General features: G+C 44.9%; 1 protein-coding gene, 1 long non-coding RNA gene and 1 other non-coding gene across 3 annotated transcripts; 2 read left to right on the forward strand and 1 right to left on the reverse strand.

Moving 5' to 3' along the window:
* The first annotated feature begins 6,349 nt into the window (after positions 1–6,349).
* LOC123134014 (uncharacterized) lies at positions 6,350–9,095 on the forward strand. Its single transcript, XR_006465471.1, has 4 exons — positions 6,350–6,938; positions 7,399–7,496; positions 7,634–7,729; positions 8,816–9,095. It is a non-coding gene; the product is annotated as an uncharacterized lncRNA (long non-coding RNA).
* Positions 9,096–11,607: 2,512 nt separating this feature from the next.
* LOC123136761 (SWI/SNF complex subunit SWI3B) lies at positions 11,608–16,981 on the reverse strand. Its single transcript, XM_044556252.1, has 6 exons — positions 16,555–16,981; positions 15,991–16,400; positions 14,143–14,523; positions 12,851–12,983; positions 12,244–12,371; positions 11,608–12,157 (listed from the first exon to the last, which is right to left on the reverse strand). The coding sequence occupies exons 1-6, from the start codon at positions 16,781–16,783 to the stop codon at positions 11,957–11,959; spliced, it is 1,482 nt and encodes a 493-aa protein (XP_044412187.1). The 5' UTR covers positions 16,784–16,981; the 3' UTR covers positions 11,608–11,956.
* Positions 16,982–17,050: 69 nt separating this feature from the next.
* LOC123140234 (U2 spliceosomal RNA) lies at positions 17,051–17,247 on the forward strand. The gene has a single exon (XR_006469883.1). It is a non-coding gene; the product is annotated as a U2 spliceosomal RNA (small nuclear RNA).
* The last annotated feature ends 74 nt before the right edge of the window (positions 17,248–17,321 follow it).

A 17,321-nucleotide genomic window follows, 5' to 3' on the forward strand; every position in this document is an offset into this window, starting at 1 on the left:
ATAGCTTTTGTCAACAAAGAAAGTCATTTGTCCCTAGGCAATCGATAACAAGTATCGGTAATCATTCTTGTAATTTTATATGAGGGAGAGGCATGAGCTAACATACTTTCTCTACTTGGATCATATGCACTTATGATTGGAACTCTAGCAAGCATCTGCAACTAGTAAAGATCATTAAGGTCGTGAAACCCAACCATAGCATTAAGTATCAAGTCCTCTTTACTCCTATACGCCACAACCCACTTACTCGGGTTTAAGCTTCTATCACTCTCGCAACCCACCATAAGCGAATCATGAACATATTGCAACACCCTACAGCGGGGGCCCCTCACGTTTACGCAAGAACGGAGGGCACCGTAGGACAGCACCATAAATAAAATACACAATCATACCAACCAAGATCACGATTAACCCATAGGACAAAATGGATCTACTCAAACATCATAGGATAACCATAGATCATTGGGAAATAATATATGGAGTTGAGCACCATGTTTAAGTAGAGATTACAATGGGGAAAAGGGGTGTTACACTGCTGCATAGAGGGGGAGAAAGTTGGTGTTGACAATAGCAAGATTGTTGATGTAGATCGTCGTCATGATCCTAGCCCCGGCGGCACTCCGGCGCCACCGGGAGAGAGGGGGAGAGAGCCCCCCTCCTTCTTCTTCTTCCATGGCCTCCCCCTAGATGGGAGGAGGGTTCCCCCTCTGGTCCATGGCCTCCATGGCGGCGGAGGGGCAGGAGCCCCTCCGAGATTGGATCTCCCTCTCTGATCTCTTTTGTTTCGCACCCCCAGATCTGGCCAAAAACCGTTTGTTGTATTCTAGGAGATACGTAACTTCGATTGCTCTGATCTTTTTAAACGTTTTTTTACCAGATATAAGCTTCCTTGCGCCCGTAGTACAGCTCCAACCGACATATGAGGTGAGCACAACCCACCACCACGCGTCAGGGGCCTCTAGCGCGCCCTGGCGTGGGCTGTGTGGGCCTCCGTTTGCGGTAATTCCACCTCCTAAAATTCACAAATATTCCAAAATAATTTTCCGTAGAGTTTCATCACGTTTGGACTTTGTTTGATATGGATTTTCTGCGATACAAAAACATGCAATAAACAGGAACTGGCACTGGGCACTGGGTAAGTAAGTTAGTCCAATTTAATCATATACAAAGTTGCCAAAAGTATGTAAAAGTTGAATAATATTGGCATGAAACAATAAAAAATTATAGATATGACGGAGCGTATCAGAAGCGTGCAGGCTATGGTTGGGCAGAATGGTAATCAGAATGGTAATCACTCCAAGCTGTTAGATTTTCAGAGGACTAAGCCTCCCGGTTCCAGTCAATTTATCGACCCTTTGGAAGCCGACGATTGGTTGCGGACTATTGAGAAAAGGCTAGTGATTGCTCGCACCAAAGATATTGACAAGGTTCCATTTTCTACTCACTATCTTGAAGGAGCCATTGCTATATGGTGGGACAATACTAAAACCATGTGGCCTGCGGACGATGAGATCACTTGGGATAAATTCAAGGACAAGTTCTGCAAGTACCACATTCTCGCTGGTATCATGAAGGTCAAGCAACGTGAGTTTCTAGCTCTCATCCAAGGAAACCTGTCGGTAAGTGAATATTTGAACAAGTTCAATCACTTGGCTCGTTATTCTCTCTATGATGTGGCCACCGAAGAAAAGAAGATCGACTGATTCCTTGGAGGACTTAATCAGCACCTTCGATGCACACTCAGCATGTTAAACTTCCCCGACTTCTAAACTTTGGTGAACAAGGCCCTTATTGCAGAAAGGGAACACAAGCTTGTTCATGACAACAAGCTAGCTTATGATGACCACAAATGCAAGTTCGAGCCCAAGAAGGATGGATAGCTAGTTCAGAAGGCTCATACCTAGTAGCAACCTCGGTTTGAGTTCAAACCAACATGGCAGCAGAATACCAACAAGACTAGCAATCAAGTCAAGAATATTGTGACCAGCCTTGTACGGGAAGATTGTCAGCGTAGCAATGCATGTTTCTCTTGTGTACAGACCGGGCACAATGCGAGGCAATGTCCCAAGGATGGCAAGCCAAATACACCCCTCAAGCCTCAAGTCAACCACATGGAATCCTTCCCCGTGCAAGAGCTTATCCAAGTCCAAGTACATCATCTCTCCACCGAAGAAGCAAGAAAACCCCGAAGTGGTCATTGGTATGTTTCTTGTTAATAACATACCTGTAACAATTTTATTTGACTCTGGAGCTTCCCATTCTTTTATTTTGCAGAGTTTTGTTGCCTAAAACAAGTTTTCTTGCACTCTTCTTGAGAAATGCATGACGGTGCAATCCCCGGGATCCATGCTCAAAACAAATGTGCTATGTCGTGGCTTGGAGATAAATGTCCATGGAGTTATTTTCCCTGCCACCCTGGTAGAAATTAAATCTGCAAGGTTGGATGTCATACTAGGAATGGATTGGCTAACAAAGCATCAGGTTTGCATCAACTGTGCAACTAGAGAAGTTATATTAATAAATTTGGCAGGACAAGCAGCGCAGTTTGTGGCTCGCAGAACCATGCCTAAAAAGGAGATGATTTTCACAGCTATAACCTCAGGCATGGAATTAATACCAGTGGTCAGTGAGTTCCCAAACGTATTCCCTGAAGAATTGCCAGGAATGCCACCAGATCATAAGCTTGAGTTTGCTATTGATCTCGTGCCAGGGACAACACCATATACAAGAAGTATTGCCAGATGCCTTCATCCGAGCTAGTTGAACTAAAGAAACAACTCAATCATATGCTCAAGAAAGGATACATCCGCCCAAGTTCTTCACCATGGGGATCACCATATTTGTGGACAAGAAGGATGGTAGTCTTCGAATGTGTGTGGACTGCCGCTAGCTCAATGATGTCACTATCAAGAACAAGTACCTGCTCCCTAGAATTGACGATTTGTTTGACCAACTAAATGGAGCCCAAATATTCTCCAAGATTGATTTAAGGACCGGGTACCATCAACTTATGATCAAGAAGGAAGATATTCCTAAGACCGCATTCACCACTCGATACGGTCTATATGAATATACAGTTATGTCTTTCGGTTTGACAAATGCCCCTGCCTTCTTCATGTATATGATGAACAAAGTATTCATGATTCTTGGACAAGTTCGTGGTGGTCTTCATCGATGATATCCTCATATACTCCAAGGGAGAAGAAGAGCATAAACAACACCTTCGAGCAGTATTGCAAAGGCTCCGTGATCACCAGTTATATGCAAAATTCAGCAAGTGTGAATTCTGGCTTAAACGAGTCGGATTCTTGAGGCATATTCTCTCTGCCGAAGGAATAGTTGTGGATCCCAGCAAGGTCAAGGATGTGCTAAAATGGCCAGCACCCACGACTGTGACAAAGATCAGAAGTTTTTTGGGGCTTGCTGGTTATTACCGTCAATTCATTGAAGGCTTTTCCAAGATTGCTAAGCCAATGACCGAGCTGCTCAAGAAGGATCAAAAGTTCATATGGTCTAAGGACTGTGAAGAGCTTTAATGAATTAAAGACTCATTTAACTTCAGCACCCGTGTTGACACTTCTAGATATTTATCGAAGCTTCGACATGTATTGCAACGCATCCATGAGATGCATTGGGTGTGTACTCATGCAAGACGACAAGGTTGTAGCTTATGCATCCAGACAGCTACGACCCCATGAAGGAAACTATCCTAATCATGACTTGGAACTAGCAGCAGTTGTGAATGCCTTAAAAAATTTGAGGCATTATCTCATCGGCAAGCGGTGTCAAATATTCACCGACCACAAAAGTCTCAAGTACATTTTCACTCAACCTGATTTAAACCTCCGACAAAGAAGATGGCTTGAGTTGGTCAAGGATTATGACCTCGGAATAAATTACCATCCGGGTAAAGCTAATGTGGTTGTCGATGCCCTCAGTCACAAACCGGCCGCATTAAACGCATTAATGGAATATTTGCCTCCCAAGCTACAAGAAGAGATGGCCCAGCTCAACCTGACCATTGTTGAGGCCGACTGCACCAATATGCTGGAAGTCACTCCCACTCTTGAGGAAGAAATTTGCCAAGCTCAGGCAGAAGACCCATTCCTGCAACACCATGTCACACGAATGAAAGATGGCAAGACTCAAGGCTTCTTGATGGATGAGCAAGGTACTCTACGGTTTCAAGGGCAAATCTGTGTACCCGAAGTAGAAGATCTGAGGAAGAAGATATTAATGGAGGCACACAAATCCTAGTACTCGATCCATCCAGGCGGTACCAAAATGTACGAAGACCTCAGGCAAATATTTTTGTGGGATGAGATGAAGAAGGATATTGCATATTTTGTCGCCTGCTATGATATATGCAAGGTGAAGGTGGAACATCAGAAACCCGTCGGGCTACTTCAACCTTTACCCGTCCCGCAATGGAAATGGGACAACGTCTGCATGGACTTCATCACCGGTCTTCCCAAAACTCCTCGTGGCAACAATGCCGTATGGGTTGTGGTGGACATGCTGACCAAGGTGGCCCACTTCATCCCAACCCAGACCACATACTGGGCAGACCAATTAGCCCAACTCTATGTATCCAGAGTCGTCAGCTTGCATGGAGTGCCAAGAACCATCACTTCCGACCGAGGGTCTCTTTTCACTTCGGCATTCTGTTCACGTATACACCAAGCTCTGGGGACAACACTGAAGTACAGCACATCTTATCACCCTTAGACAGACGGACAGACGGAGCGACTAAACCAAATACTCGAGGATATGCTCCGAGCATGTGCCCTTGCTCAAGGACCCAAATGGGAAGACAGTCTGCCTTACGCAAAATTTTCCTATAACAACAGCTATCAGACCAGTCTCAAGATGTCACCGCATGAAGCCTTGTATGGTCGCAAGTGCCGTACTCTGTTAAACTGGTCCCAGACCAGAGATAGCCGCATTTTTGGGACTGACTTGATGATGGAAGCTGAGAAGCAAGTCAGGGAAATCCGAGACAGACTGCAAGTGGCCAAGTCTCGACAAAAGAGCTACTATGGTTCCAAGCACCGACAGATCAATTTGAACTTGGTGAATATGTATACCTCCGAGTCACACCCATAAAAGGAGTTAAGAGGTTTCAGACTTGGGGAAATCTTGCACCAATATACATTGGCCCATTTCCTCTCATGTCCAAGGTTGGCACAATGGCATATCAACTGCAACTTCCTCCCGAACTATCAGAAACACATGACGTCTTCCATGTAACACAGCTGCAAATATGTATCTCATCGCCCGAGAAACGGACTAATATGGTAGAAATAGAGCTTGCTAAGGATCTGACTTATGAAGAAAAACCCTTCTGAATACAGGATGAGATGGAAAGAGTCACCCGCAGCAAGTCAGTTAAGTTTTACAAGGTGAAGTGGGAACACCATACTGAGAGCGAAGCTACCTGGGAAAGAGAGGACTTTTTGAGGACAGCATACCCAGAATTATTTCCTGAGCAACCGAATCTCGAGGAAGAGATTCATCCTAAGGGGGGAGGTTTGTGACACCCTCGTTTTTGCCCTTTTTCTTTTTCTGGAATTTCATTGCAATTTGGTTTGAAACTGAGCTTTGAATTAGCTCATTTGGACTTCACACTTTGGCATTGTTTTGATTTTCACCCAAGTGACTCCACTCACTCTCAAAAACATCTCTTGCCCTCTGGTCTCTCATAATATTGCCATGAGAATATTTTTCATATAAGGAAAATATTCATTTTCTCTCTGAAAAATGAACTATTTTCACTTCTGCTCCAAAGCAACACCTATTTTTCTTGCTCTCACAAATCTGAGAAAACTCCCAAATATTCTTTGGCCTATGCCTCATCATACCATGCAAAAATATCCTATGTTCATGTGGAATATTTTTGCTGTAGAAAATCATTTTCATTCTGGTCAGAAATGTCACTTTGTGAAGCAAGTACATTTTTGACAAATCCTTTTGAGCTGGAATTTTTATGGCATGATGACTCTCCTAAGTAACTCTTAACCACCAAGTTTCAGCTCCTAACTCTCTATGGGTCTTTCTCAAAATGACCTCACAAGTTTTTGTTCAGAAACTTACAATGAAGCTTAAGTCATTCCTTGTCGACCTGGCTTCGATCCATCAGCTCAGAGAGACCTAACACTGCAGGGACAAGCTCCCAGACATGATCTAACCCCTCAGGCGCGCCGTGTTGTGCCAGTGCACGCGGTGACCGCATGTGAACACGGCGTCTGGCATGCATGCAGCGTGTTCAGCGCATCGGTTTGGCCTCATCCTCACCCATGCGTCCGCCCCAGGCCAACCCCGCTTGTCTCTAACCCTCACGAGCCTCGACTCGTCGCCCATGACCACTCGCTGGAGCTTCTCAACGCCGGCGACAGCCACTGTAGAACCGGCCATGGCAGAGCAGGGAGCACAGTGCACCCGTGTGCTTGTGCCATCGCCCTCCCGTGCCCTGTGCTTGGCCTCTTGCCCTCACTATGACCGCGTGAGCCCCTCGACCTCTCCCATCCGCTCTGAGCCCCACTCGTCGCCGCTCCAGAGACTTCTCCGGCGACCTCGAACCCCGTCTCGGCCGCGCCTATATATAGGAGCCCTCCGAGCTCGTCCAGCCACACCACCCACCTTCTCTGATCTCCACACTTCTTGTAGAAGGCCACGGCCAGGCCAGGCGGGCCTCTGGCCGCCGTTTCGCATCGGAGATCGCCGCCGATCCCCTCTCGGTGCCCTACTTCCTCCGACGCTCCTCGATGTCTTCCACCTCCTCTGGCGTGTTCGTGGTGTTCTCCTAGTCGTGTTGGTGCTGCTGGAGCTGCCGGAATGCCCCTACCTTGCCAGAATCCTCAACTCCGACGAACCGCCTTCACCGACGCCTCTGGAGACGACCACCACGATGCTGTCCTCCACCTCTGACTGAGCTATTGGTACGTGTGTGTTCACCGTGAAGTGCCACGTCCATCTATCCACTCGCCGGCGACAGCCGTGGCCTCCTCACCGGAGAACCACCGACGACCGAGCGCCGTCCCCTGCCTCTCTCTCTCTCTCTCTCTCTCTCTCTAACCCTGCTAGTGGGGCCCGCCTGTCAGCCTCACTGTTCGCCCGCCAAAGCGGTATAAGTGGAAGTGTATTCCACAAATACGCTTTCGACGTCACCCCCTCTGGTTATTTTCAAAAATCAGTTTAATTTATAAAATTGACCAAACTTTGACCAACTCTAGATTCTATTCTACAAGTCCAAATGAGATGATTCTTTTTGCATTGGTTTGTTTTTTTAGCTCCTCTTTTAGCATGCAAAATATGAGATTTTTGCTTGCTGTAAATCTTTTCTGGTGTATTTAAAAGTGTTATGTGACATTTTCTTTTTGCCATTTTCATTGTTTTCAGAGGGAACTTGCTGCCTTGAGGAGAACCAGGAGGAGTGTGAACCTCCTCTGCACTAAGGCAAGCCATCACAAATATTTGCAAGAGTGTCATTTCAATAAGTATGATTTTCACTTGAATATGGTCCCATATAATGCATATAGAAAAAGATGAGATTTTTGCTTGCTGTAAATCTTTTCTGGTGTATTTAAAAGTGTTATGTGACATTTTCTTTTTGCCATTTTCATTATTTTCAGAGGGAACTTGTTGCCTTGAGGAGAACCAGGAGGAGTGTGAACCTCCTCTGCACTAAGGCAAGCCATCACAAATATTTGCAAGAGTGTCATTTCAATAAGTATGATTTTCACTTGAATATGGTCCCATATAATGCATATAGAAAATTAAATAATATAACTTGTGCTAGTTTCATTTCCGTGCTATGCTTGTAATGTTTTCAGTGTTATTTAAGTTGTTTGGTTAAGGTTATGCAGTAGGGTAACATGATCATGAGCACGAGTAAGTTCATACCGGTATTATGTTGAAATGGTGCATATATATAGGTCATTGCATTTTCATGGCATACTATGACTCAGAAATAATTCTTTGCAAGTTGAAACCTAATAATAATCCAACTTGAACATGTTGTTGATCGAGTCATGGTGTCACCGAATCGAGCTTCCCAGTGCAACCACATGTGCCTTTATGGGGAGGCCCTTTCTCGTTCTGTTGTTATGCCTCTCGCCGGTGCCTCCAACTAGGGAAGGTTATGCGCTTGCGCTACCCTGGCCTGGTAGGCAGGCATAGCCTTGTGTGCTCGTAGTTGATTTGGTACCATTATCTCCATTTGGGATCGTTTGTTTTGCCACGACGGTGGTCGTTGGGTGTCATGAGGTGACATCGGGGCCACCCAGGACTTAGCCCAAAGGGGAGTTGGTCGGAGTGGCTGGGAGAGTGTCATGGCAATAGATTGGTTCTGTTGGAACGTCGTTGGTCCACCCTAATGGGAGTTCGAGGCAATGGGTTCTGTGGTGTAGGTATAATGTACTACCTATGCAGAGTGTGTTTAATCTATCGATAGATGCATCCTCGGTCATGGACACAATTCATAGTAGGTCACACCGTGGATCAACAGAAATACTGAACCTGCACACTAAAGTTATACTTGTGGCACTTGTTATGTTGGTGGAGTTGTTGAGACCGTCAAGATGGTTTCTTTTGTGATCCGGAGGTGATCACCGTGGTAAGATGTTCATGGTTCCGAGGTAACCAAGATGGTAAGCGGGTCTGAGAGACTCCGTTTGCGGGCACGGTCACTTCATGAGTAGCATGCTTAGTTCTTGCATTGAACCTGCTTAAATATCATGTTGTTGTTTGCCATTGTTGCTTTATTTGTGTGAGCTTGTGAGTACATTCAAAGTACTTACCTGGCGTGTCATGCTAGTTTCAGGAGAAGTCATACCGTAGTTGGAGTTGCATCGTTGCATCGCAGTCTAGACCGTGTCCACATCGGTGTCCTTGTGAGATGGAGTTCCTCTACGTCGTCGTTCCGCTGCCGCGTAGCTTTATTGTCGTGCTCGAGGTCCCTATCATGTTCATTAAATAATGTACATATGTGCAACAGCACCGTGTGTGCCGCTTGGCCTCGCTATCTGATGTACTATCAAACCTATGCTTCAATAAAGTGGTTGTCTTTCTGTACCAAGTTATTGTGTGTTGCCAGAAGACATGATCCATGGGTTGGCAATGCAACGTAAACCGGTTGCTCTGAGCTGGGGTGCCACAGAGTAGCACCAAAATCATGCCATCCAAGCCACCGCCGATGGGCACCACCACAACAGCATGACAATTCTGATTTTGGCAAAAGTTGTCATCATTCCTAGACTATTTAAGTTGTTATAGGTGATGATGGTGACATTGTTCATTGTCCGCTAGTTTTTAGGGCCATATTAAAGACTTAGGGTGGTAATACATTCATAGAGGACGAGTTCCTGCACTCTCACTGGGACAGAAGCAATGAGTTCTTCATCACCCGATCGTCTGGCCTCAGCAGCAAGTTCATGACCCACCTTGTTACACTCCCTAGTAGCATGTCCGACTAGTTTTTTTTAATACGGGAAGGGGACCAAAAGGTCGCCAAAGCTATTGGTTATTACATTAAATAAAAGTGATACAAAACTATAAGGACACTAAAAGAAACAGAAATTACAACCACATCCTCTCTTTTTGCAAACAAGACTTCGTCATAGCTATTTTGCCACCAACCCTGGTTGAACCTTGCCATCACCCAGCGAAGGAACGAGGGCCTCACCATGGAGGTTGGATAGGGTATGCCGGAACTTGCTTGTTTGATCTCTTGTTCCAAAGGTTGATCTTGATGTGGGGGAAGAAGATTGACATATAAGCATCCACGCAGCTTCGAAGTCCCTAAGGATACGAGATATGAATGGGGAAACATCTATCCACCCTCCTTCTTTCCGCCTATATGACGATGGAGAAGGAGGAGAGTGAAAGCCCGATGCATCGAATCCACCACTCCATGAAGCTTGCTAAGGGATAGAACAAAAAACAAACTTCCTTCCTACTTCTCTAGCCTCCACGGCCGCGGAGAGGAAGGAACAATCCACTAGCAACCGATGCCACCCGTAGGCACTAGAATACATCTAAACCGCAACGCTAGTTGCCACCAAGGCTATCCTATAATACTCATAAACCTAGCCCTAACATCTACAATGACAACCCCGCCACCTCTCCCACCCCCCTGCTAGCTGATGACGCCGCCCGAGGAAGAGGGAAGAGGAGCTAAGAAGCTTCAGGGCGACTCTCAAGATGTGGAGGGGACAAAATGAGGGGCCTCCATTACCTCTCCCACGTCCCTCTTTATTTTCCATGTGGCGGTTATATATGGGTTTGATCAAATAAGGAAAAAGCGAAGTGGGTACTTAACCTCATTTTATACGAAAAAACTACATTATACTGAACTTGTTCTATAGTTTTTTTAGTTAGATAAATAATAAAATACACAAAACAAATCAATCGATCATGTAACAAATTATCCCTCGAAACGCTAAAGGTGACCTTGGCAACTTTAGATATACGGTACCACACACACACTTCTTTCAAACATGTTTTCAACCTTCCTCACTTCAACCAAAACATTGGCACCATTCAATGACAACTCCATCAAATTACTTAGGGTCGTTCATTTTTATAGTCCATCAAATTAAGGTTGGTGGCCCCGCTATTCTTTTACAGTACATCAAATTACTTAGGGCCGTTCATTTTTCCCACATACCAGGGCTTCTGCCCTCTACTGTTCCAGACCATGTTGCCATCTTCACCATCTTTGATGACACTTGCAGATTTCTTCAAGGCTAGCTAGTTCTGAAAATCAGCAGGCTCCTACTCACCTGGTCACCATCGTCGTCACCATCGTCGCGGCCATGGTCCTCCTATCGGCCTTGCTAAATTTATCGCGTTTACTTCACTAATACAACATACCAACATGAGACCAAAGGCCAAGATATTTAACTGAGGGGGGCCAGAACTTGTTTATGGGAGGGATCACATGAGAATTTTTCTGAGTCCTTTTACAGTACAACAAATTACTTATGACCGTTCATTTTTCCCAACCAACTGTCTAGAATAGGCAATACTGTAGAAGAATTCTAGTAGTATAATCAGGCTTCAAGGACATTTGGGGTAGTTAATTACTATAAATCCTACAATTGTTTCCATCAGAAGCAAGCTAAAGAGACTAGATTAGAATTTGAGGATCGATCCAACCATTCATTGATTGATTATGGGTGTTGTCGGTCTGCACATTGTTTAGATGTACAGTGACAACCCCGCCACCTCTCCCACTCCCGTGCTAGCTGACAACACCACAAGGAAGAGGGAAGAGGAGCTAAGAAGCTTCGTGGAGACTCTCAAGATGTGGAGGGCACAAAAGGAGGGCCCTCCATTACCTCTCCCATGTCCCTCTTTATTTGCCTTAGCCTGATTTTATATAGAAAAAACTAATCCCTCCGCCCCAAAATAAGTGTCTCAATTTGTACAACTTTTCTATAGTTTTTTCAGTGAGACAAATAATAAATATACAAAACAAATTAACCAAGCATGTACTCCCTTCGTAAAGAAATATAAGAGCATTTAGACGACTAAAGTAGTGATCTAAACGCTCTTTTATATTTCTACACAGAGGGAGTAACAAATTATCCCTGGAAATGCTAAAGGTGACCTCGGGAAGTTTAGATATCCTGTACCACACACTTCAAACATGTTTTCAAGCTTCCCCACTTCAGCAAAAACATCGGCCCCATTCCATGGCAACTCCATATCAGTTTGGTGTTTTTAAGAACACCATTTCCATTAGCTAGACTACAATGTTATCAGACAACATTAATACAACATCCGATGCAGCCACATATAGAAAAAATACACTAATCTAAAGCCAGCAAAAGAAGAGTAAATTTAGTGTTCGTCACAGGATTCCAGCAATATTTATCTCCCTTTTGCTGACATAGGAGGAACAGAGTTCCAATCCTCACAGCCCTCTGATGCTACCGACGAAGGTTCATTTGATTTAACTCATGGTGATAATAGGTTTCGGTTTCTCCTCCTCCTTGTTCTCAGCCGCTACAGCATGCGGTCTGCGCTGATGCTGCACAACCGCGAGCTGATCCACAAAAAGCAGTTCCCGTAAGTGATGGAGCTGCTCCCTCTCTTTCTCCATAAGCAGCTCTTTCTGCTCAAAACGGCTTATCTTATCCTGGATTTCCTTCATCTGAGGATGATTTAAAGCAATAGATAACAAGTCAATATAGACACCAACTTTTAAGCAGTAATATCTTGAAACCCCTATCTTGATACCTGGACGTCCACTATGGCCGATAAAGATTGCTCTATATCTTTTTGCTCCTTTTGAAGTTGCACTTGTGCATTTGTGGATGCCTCTTTGAGTAAATCGTTGGCTGAAAGCCCATTAGTGTAAGAAGATTCTGCAGAGAAAACTAATTGAGCCAAGAGAAGAGCCTTTTGAATATTCAAAGTATTTCTAAGAAAGAATGGCAAACTAAATCACGGTGTGCATTTCAGCATGTAGCAGCAAGAATGTGAATTTGAATCGCGCCACATAAGGAACTTGGATACAGGCCCACAGCCTATTCTTTGCACATGCACCAATTATGACTTATCTTGCTGCTCCCGGCACCAGTAGTGAATTATGTGAAATGTAGCAAAACTATCAAATACATGTACGCATTCATGTAAAAACAATTATGTGAAATTTATTGATAACCATGTATTTGACCCTACAGAGTTAGGGGACTGGCACCGCCACTGCCTAGCGCATTACTTGAGCACTCTTGTTACCACACCCGTCAAATTATCATTGTTTGAACAGTGACAAGCAAAGCAGTATGTTCATCAACAATGCAACATCGATAAGATATATGGGTTAGAGAGCACAAGTTGCTACCTTCTTCTTTAGTGCTGCTGATTGGAGAATCAGTCTGGCTGTCATTCATATCAACCTGGGATTGTGCAGAAATAGCTGCTTGCGCTGCTGCCGCCGCAACACCTGAGCCAACAATTGCCGACAAGAACGCGACCTGGTAAAACAATGCAGTTCCATGATTTGCTCCATCAATAAATTTCCACGTTCAAACTAGATGACCATATAAGGCAGCTATTCAGGCATGATGGGGACCAGCATGTACACTTGTTTTGTGTACACATGTGCAAAAATTCTATGAATAGAAAATTCAGGAATTATTTTTAATTTCCTTGTCAAAAAACTCGTAGTGTTTCGTGTCTGAAGAAAAGAACATAACTTATACATCAGAACCTGAACGTATTCAAGTACAGTACGTGTTTTCCATCTGTTCACATGAATAGCACAGCATAAGTGGAATGCTCAAGATATACTACAAGTTACTACTAATTAACACAAAGACTAAGTTATACTCCCTCTGTCCCAAAATTAGTGTCTTAACTTTAGTACTCCCTCCGTCCGAAAAAGCTTGTCCCTCAAATGGATGTATCTAGCATCAAATTAGTGCTAGATACACCCATTTGAGGGACAAGCTTGGGACAAGCTTTTTCGGACGGAGGGAGTACAACTCTAAGCTATAGATTACCATGCTCTATGATTACTGCTGCAACACTTGATATAGTAAGTTAGCAACATGTGACATCCACATGTGGTACCAAAACCGAATTGTACTACAAACTGATCGTTACATGTTATCATTTCATCAAGTACAAAACAAGAGAAGATACCCCGCGCGTTGCTGCAGGAATGTGTTGCAATTATTTCAGTGATATTTAGTTATATGAAACATCACTATAGGAACTAATAATATGAGAAATGAAACTAAAATACATACTCCCTCCGTCCCAAAATAAGTGTCTTGAGCTTAGTACAAATTTGTACTAGAGCTAGTACATAGTTGAGACACTTATTTTAGGACGGAGGGAGCATAATTTATTGTATTTGATGATTATATAGTTGTAGAATATTTAATGAATATAAGTAGCATGCAGCATGGTGCATATTAAGGTGAGCCTTTTCCCATGCATGGTGGTATGTTGAGTTGGCATAGTTGCATGTTAAGGGAACTAAGTTATTGGGGATCAATTATATAGGTATATATAGGATGAGTGAGAAGTGCCCTACTCTTATGAATCATTAATTTTGAATACTGAACTGCTTGTACCAGTCAAGGGAGTTAGCACCTACAAAAACTGGGCAAAGTCACAGATACAGACCTGAGCCATAATTGGATTGCTTGCATCTGCCAGTGGTGTGAGACGGAGTCGTTTTGGGATCTCTGCTCTAGATTCATTAGTAACATCATCATCAATCTCAAACTCCATTTTCTGCTCCTTGGATCCCATGAACTGTTCTCCAAAAGATAATCGGATGAGTCTAGCAATGCAGTCTTTCTCTGAGCGACTACCAACATGCTCCGAAACCTTCTTCCAGTCTTCTCCATAATGCAAGACAGCCTCAAGTAGGTGAAGAGTTTCCTTGTCTGTCCAATCTGATTTGGCGTCTTCGCTAATTTCAACTTTCTTGAAGTCCGCTGGAGTAAGACCAGGCCGATAGTTGCCACGCACAAAGCATCTACAACATATGCTTATATCCGCCTGATCATAAGCAAAAGTTAAGGATAGAAAATAGCAACTCTTCTAATTAAAATAGACAACAAATTGATAACAGTTCCAGCTAAAATATAAAGAATGATGTGATGACAGTAGCTCAACTGATAAATATAGCAGTCATGGACATAAAACAAAATCAAGAGGCAAACACAGGCCAAATAAAGTGTTCCAAGCTTCACAGACTCAAAAGTTAAAATGGATGAAATTACTACACTGTTTGCAAATATTTAATACTCCCTCCGTCCGGAATTAGTTGACGCTCAAACAGATGTATCTATTTAGCACTGAAATAGATACATCTGTTTCAGCGTCAACTAATTCCGGACGGAGGAAGTATATGATTTGTGATAATACCCTCCCGTTCATGGCATGTTTAAGTGAACTGGAAGTAGTTCAAAATGAGCTGTAGTAATCCATCTAACAACGTCAACCCAAGAGTGGCAATGCGCAAAGACACAGTAGTACAGTACAAATAAAAACAAAAGTTTGACAATACAATATTCATATGAAGAGCAAGTACACTTGACTTAAATTTATAAGCAACTGTATACATACATATGCAATTACCAGTTCCCAAAACAAAAGATACACCATTAAGTTATCAGTTTGCTCATCTGTCCCAGCGCCCTTTCTATGGCACAATATCAAACCAGCTAAGCCAAAACCAAAGATCAACCAGGAATATCTCCAATCCGAGCACACAAATTTCTCAACACATGGGCAAACTCATAAGTAGCGAACAAACGCTACCCCGTGGCTTTCTCTATCAGATTAAGAACCCTTTACAAGATCTGCCTGGACGTTAAAGATACCAGGATAGGTTGGGATGGTGTCAGGTTTAGAAGAACTTTAACTGGTGAGATTTTGGAGATTTGGGAAGAAGTTAGGGACTTGCGTGAGCATATTGAACTTACTAATGTGGCGGATTCAGTTAACCGGACACTAGATCCAGCACATTGTTTGTGAGGCAGTGCGGACAGTTTTGCTTGTGGCTGTGCTTTTCACTAGCTTGTGTATGGTAGTTTGTAAGGTTGCGCTATAGGATATTCTGTTTTCCGTCGTTGGTTTGCTGGTAGACATTGCCTTTTGTTTTCTTTCCTTACTTATCTTCTGGCCTGTGTACCAGTTACTTTCCTGTTTACTTTCGTTGTACTGAACTGCTTTGATTTCTGGTAATGAAACCAGGGTTTTTCCCCTTGTTAAAAAGAAAACCGTTCCCCAATTACATTGCATAAATAATATGAATATCCATAATTTGCGACTTAATGTAGTGCTTTTTATAATGGCACAAAACCCAAAGAGGTCGCTATAGCCAATTGGAAATACTCATATGGATGAGCTAAGATAGTTCTAACCAGATACTACAAATGATGCATACGATGCACATATTACATAACCTGAAATGCAAGTTTACACAGCACTTGAAAATCAAAACAATGGCAAATCACTCACCTTATCGCAGGTGAAATATGCAGAGCCGCAGACGCTCCGGCACCCTACACAGAGCTTCTTGGGTGTGGTTGGTCCGGCAGGCAATGAAGACTGAGAAGTCGTCGCCTCCTCCCTCTTGTCTTTCCCCTGCTTCGCCCCCAGCGCAGGAGCACCATGGTTGATGAGCCCCCATTCCTCCAGGAAGTCAAACACACGGCGCACAGAGCCAACGTCGCCGATAAGGCCTCGCCTGGCCTCGGTGAGCGTGAGCCGCCGCGCTGGCCTTGCCCGGAACCTCTTGACGAGGGTGTTGCGGTAGTACTTGTAGGCCTCCGGGCCCCGGGACCCAGACACGGCCGCGACCTCCCCTTCGAAGAACTCCGGCAACAGGCGGCGCTCCGTGTCGCTGATGCTGTCGTAGGAGAACCACCCTGCAAGCGGAGCCCTCGGTCAGGTAGGGTTCTAGGTCTTCGCGTTCACTAGACGCGAAATTGCTGGTGAGCGCCGGATGGGGGCGGGGGCGGGGGCGGGGGCGGGGCGGGGGCGGGGGCGGGGGCGGGGGCGGGGGCGGGGAGAGGAGGTCACCTGAGTAGCTAGGGACGGTGATGACGTGCGATGAGTCCTCGGCTGAGGCTCCCACGGCGGCGACTCCGGCGGCGGTGGCGGCGGAGGTGGAGGCGGGAGGGATCTCCGTCTTTAGGGTACCGGCAGTGGACGGGGGCTGGGAGAAGGGTGGGGCCTTGAACGGTGACTGCGTAGGCGTCGGCGCGGAGTTGGCGGTGGCCGGGGGCACCGGAGCCGGCGGTGTGGCCATCGGAGACGGGGCAGCCGGTGGAGCGCTCTCTCTCGGTCCGTTTCCTCCGACGCTGCTGCTAAGCGTGTAGTTTGGGCCTTATCTTTTTTACTCGCAACGAGGCCGTTACTCGCAACGAGGCCGTCAACACTACACGCTTACCTTTCGCTGCCCTGCCTCGCTTATCTTTTTTACTCGCAACGAGGCCGTTAGTCCCACCTCGCCTGCGCTGAGCGGAGGGAGCCGGGAGAGGTGTATAAAACGAGAGGCAGGGCAGCGAAAGAAGTCATACCTTTGTCGGCCTTTTGGCTAAGATCAAGTGTAGTATCTGTTCTTATCAGTTTAATATCTGATATGTGGGCCATATGCCCACAATGATATTAAATTTATTTTTTATGAGGGTGGGTCCATCACAGTAGCTTGCTGCTGGGGCTCATATGTGTCGCTTGGATGTTGCACCGCTGCCCTGGCCTGGTGCACCCCAACCAAAACAAATCAAACTTTTTTTCATAAAGCATACAAAACAACCTGTTCTTTCCTCTCAAGGAAATAACTGTTC

Source organism: Triticum aestivum, chromosome 6B, assembly GCF_018294505.1.
Source record: "Triticum aestivum cultivar Chinese Spring chromosome 6B, IWGSC CS RefSeq v2.1, whole genome shotgun sequence".
In the NCBI taxonomy this organism is placed as follows: Eukaryota; Viridiplantae; Streptophyta; class Magnoliopsida; order Poales; family Poaceae; genus Triticum; species Triticum aestivum.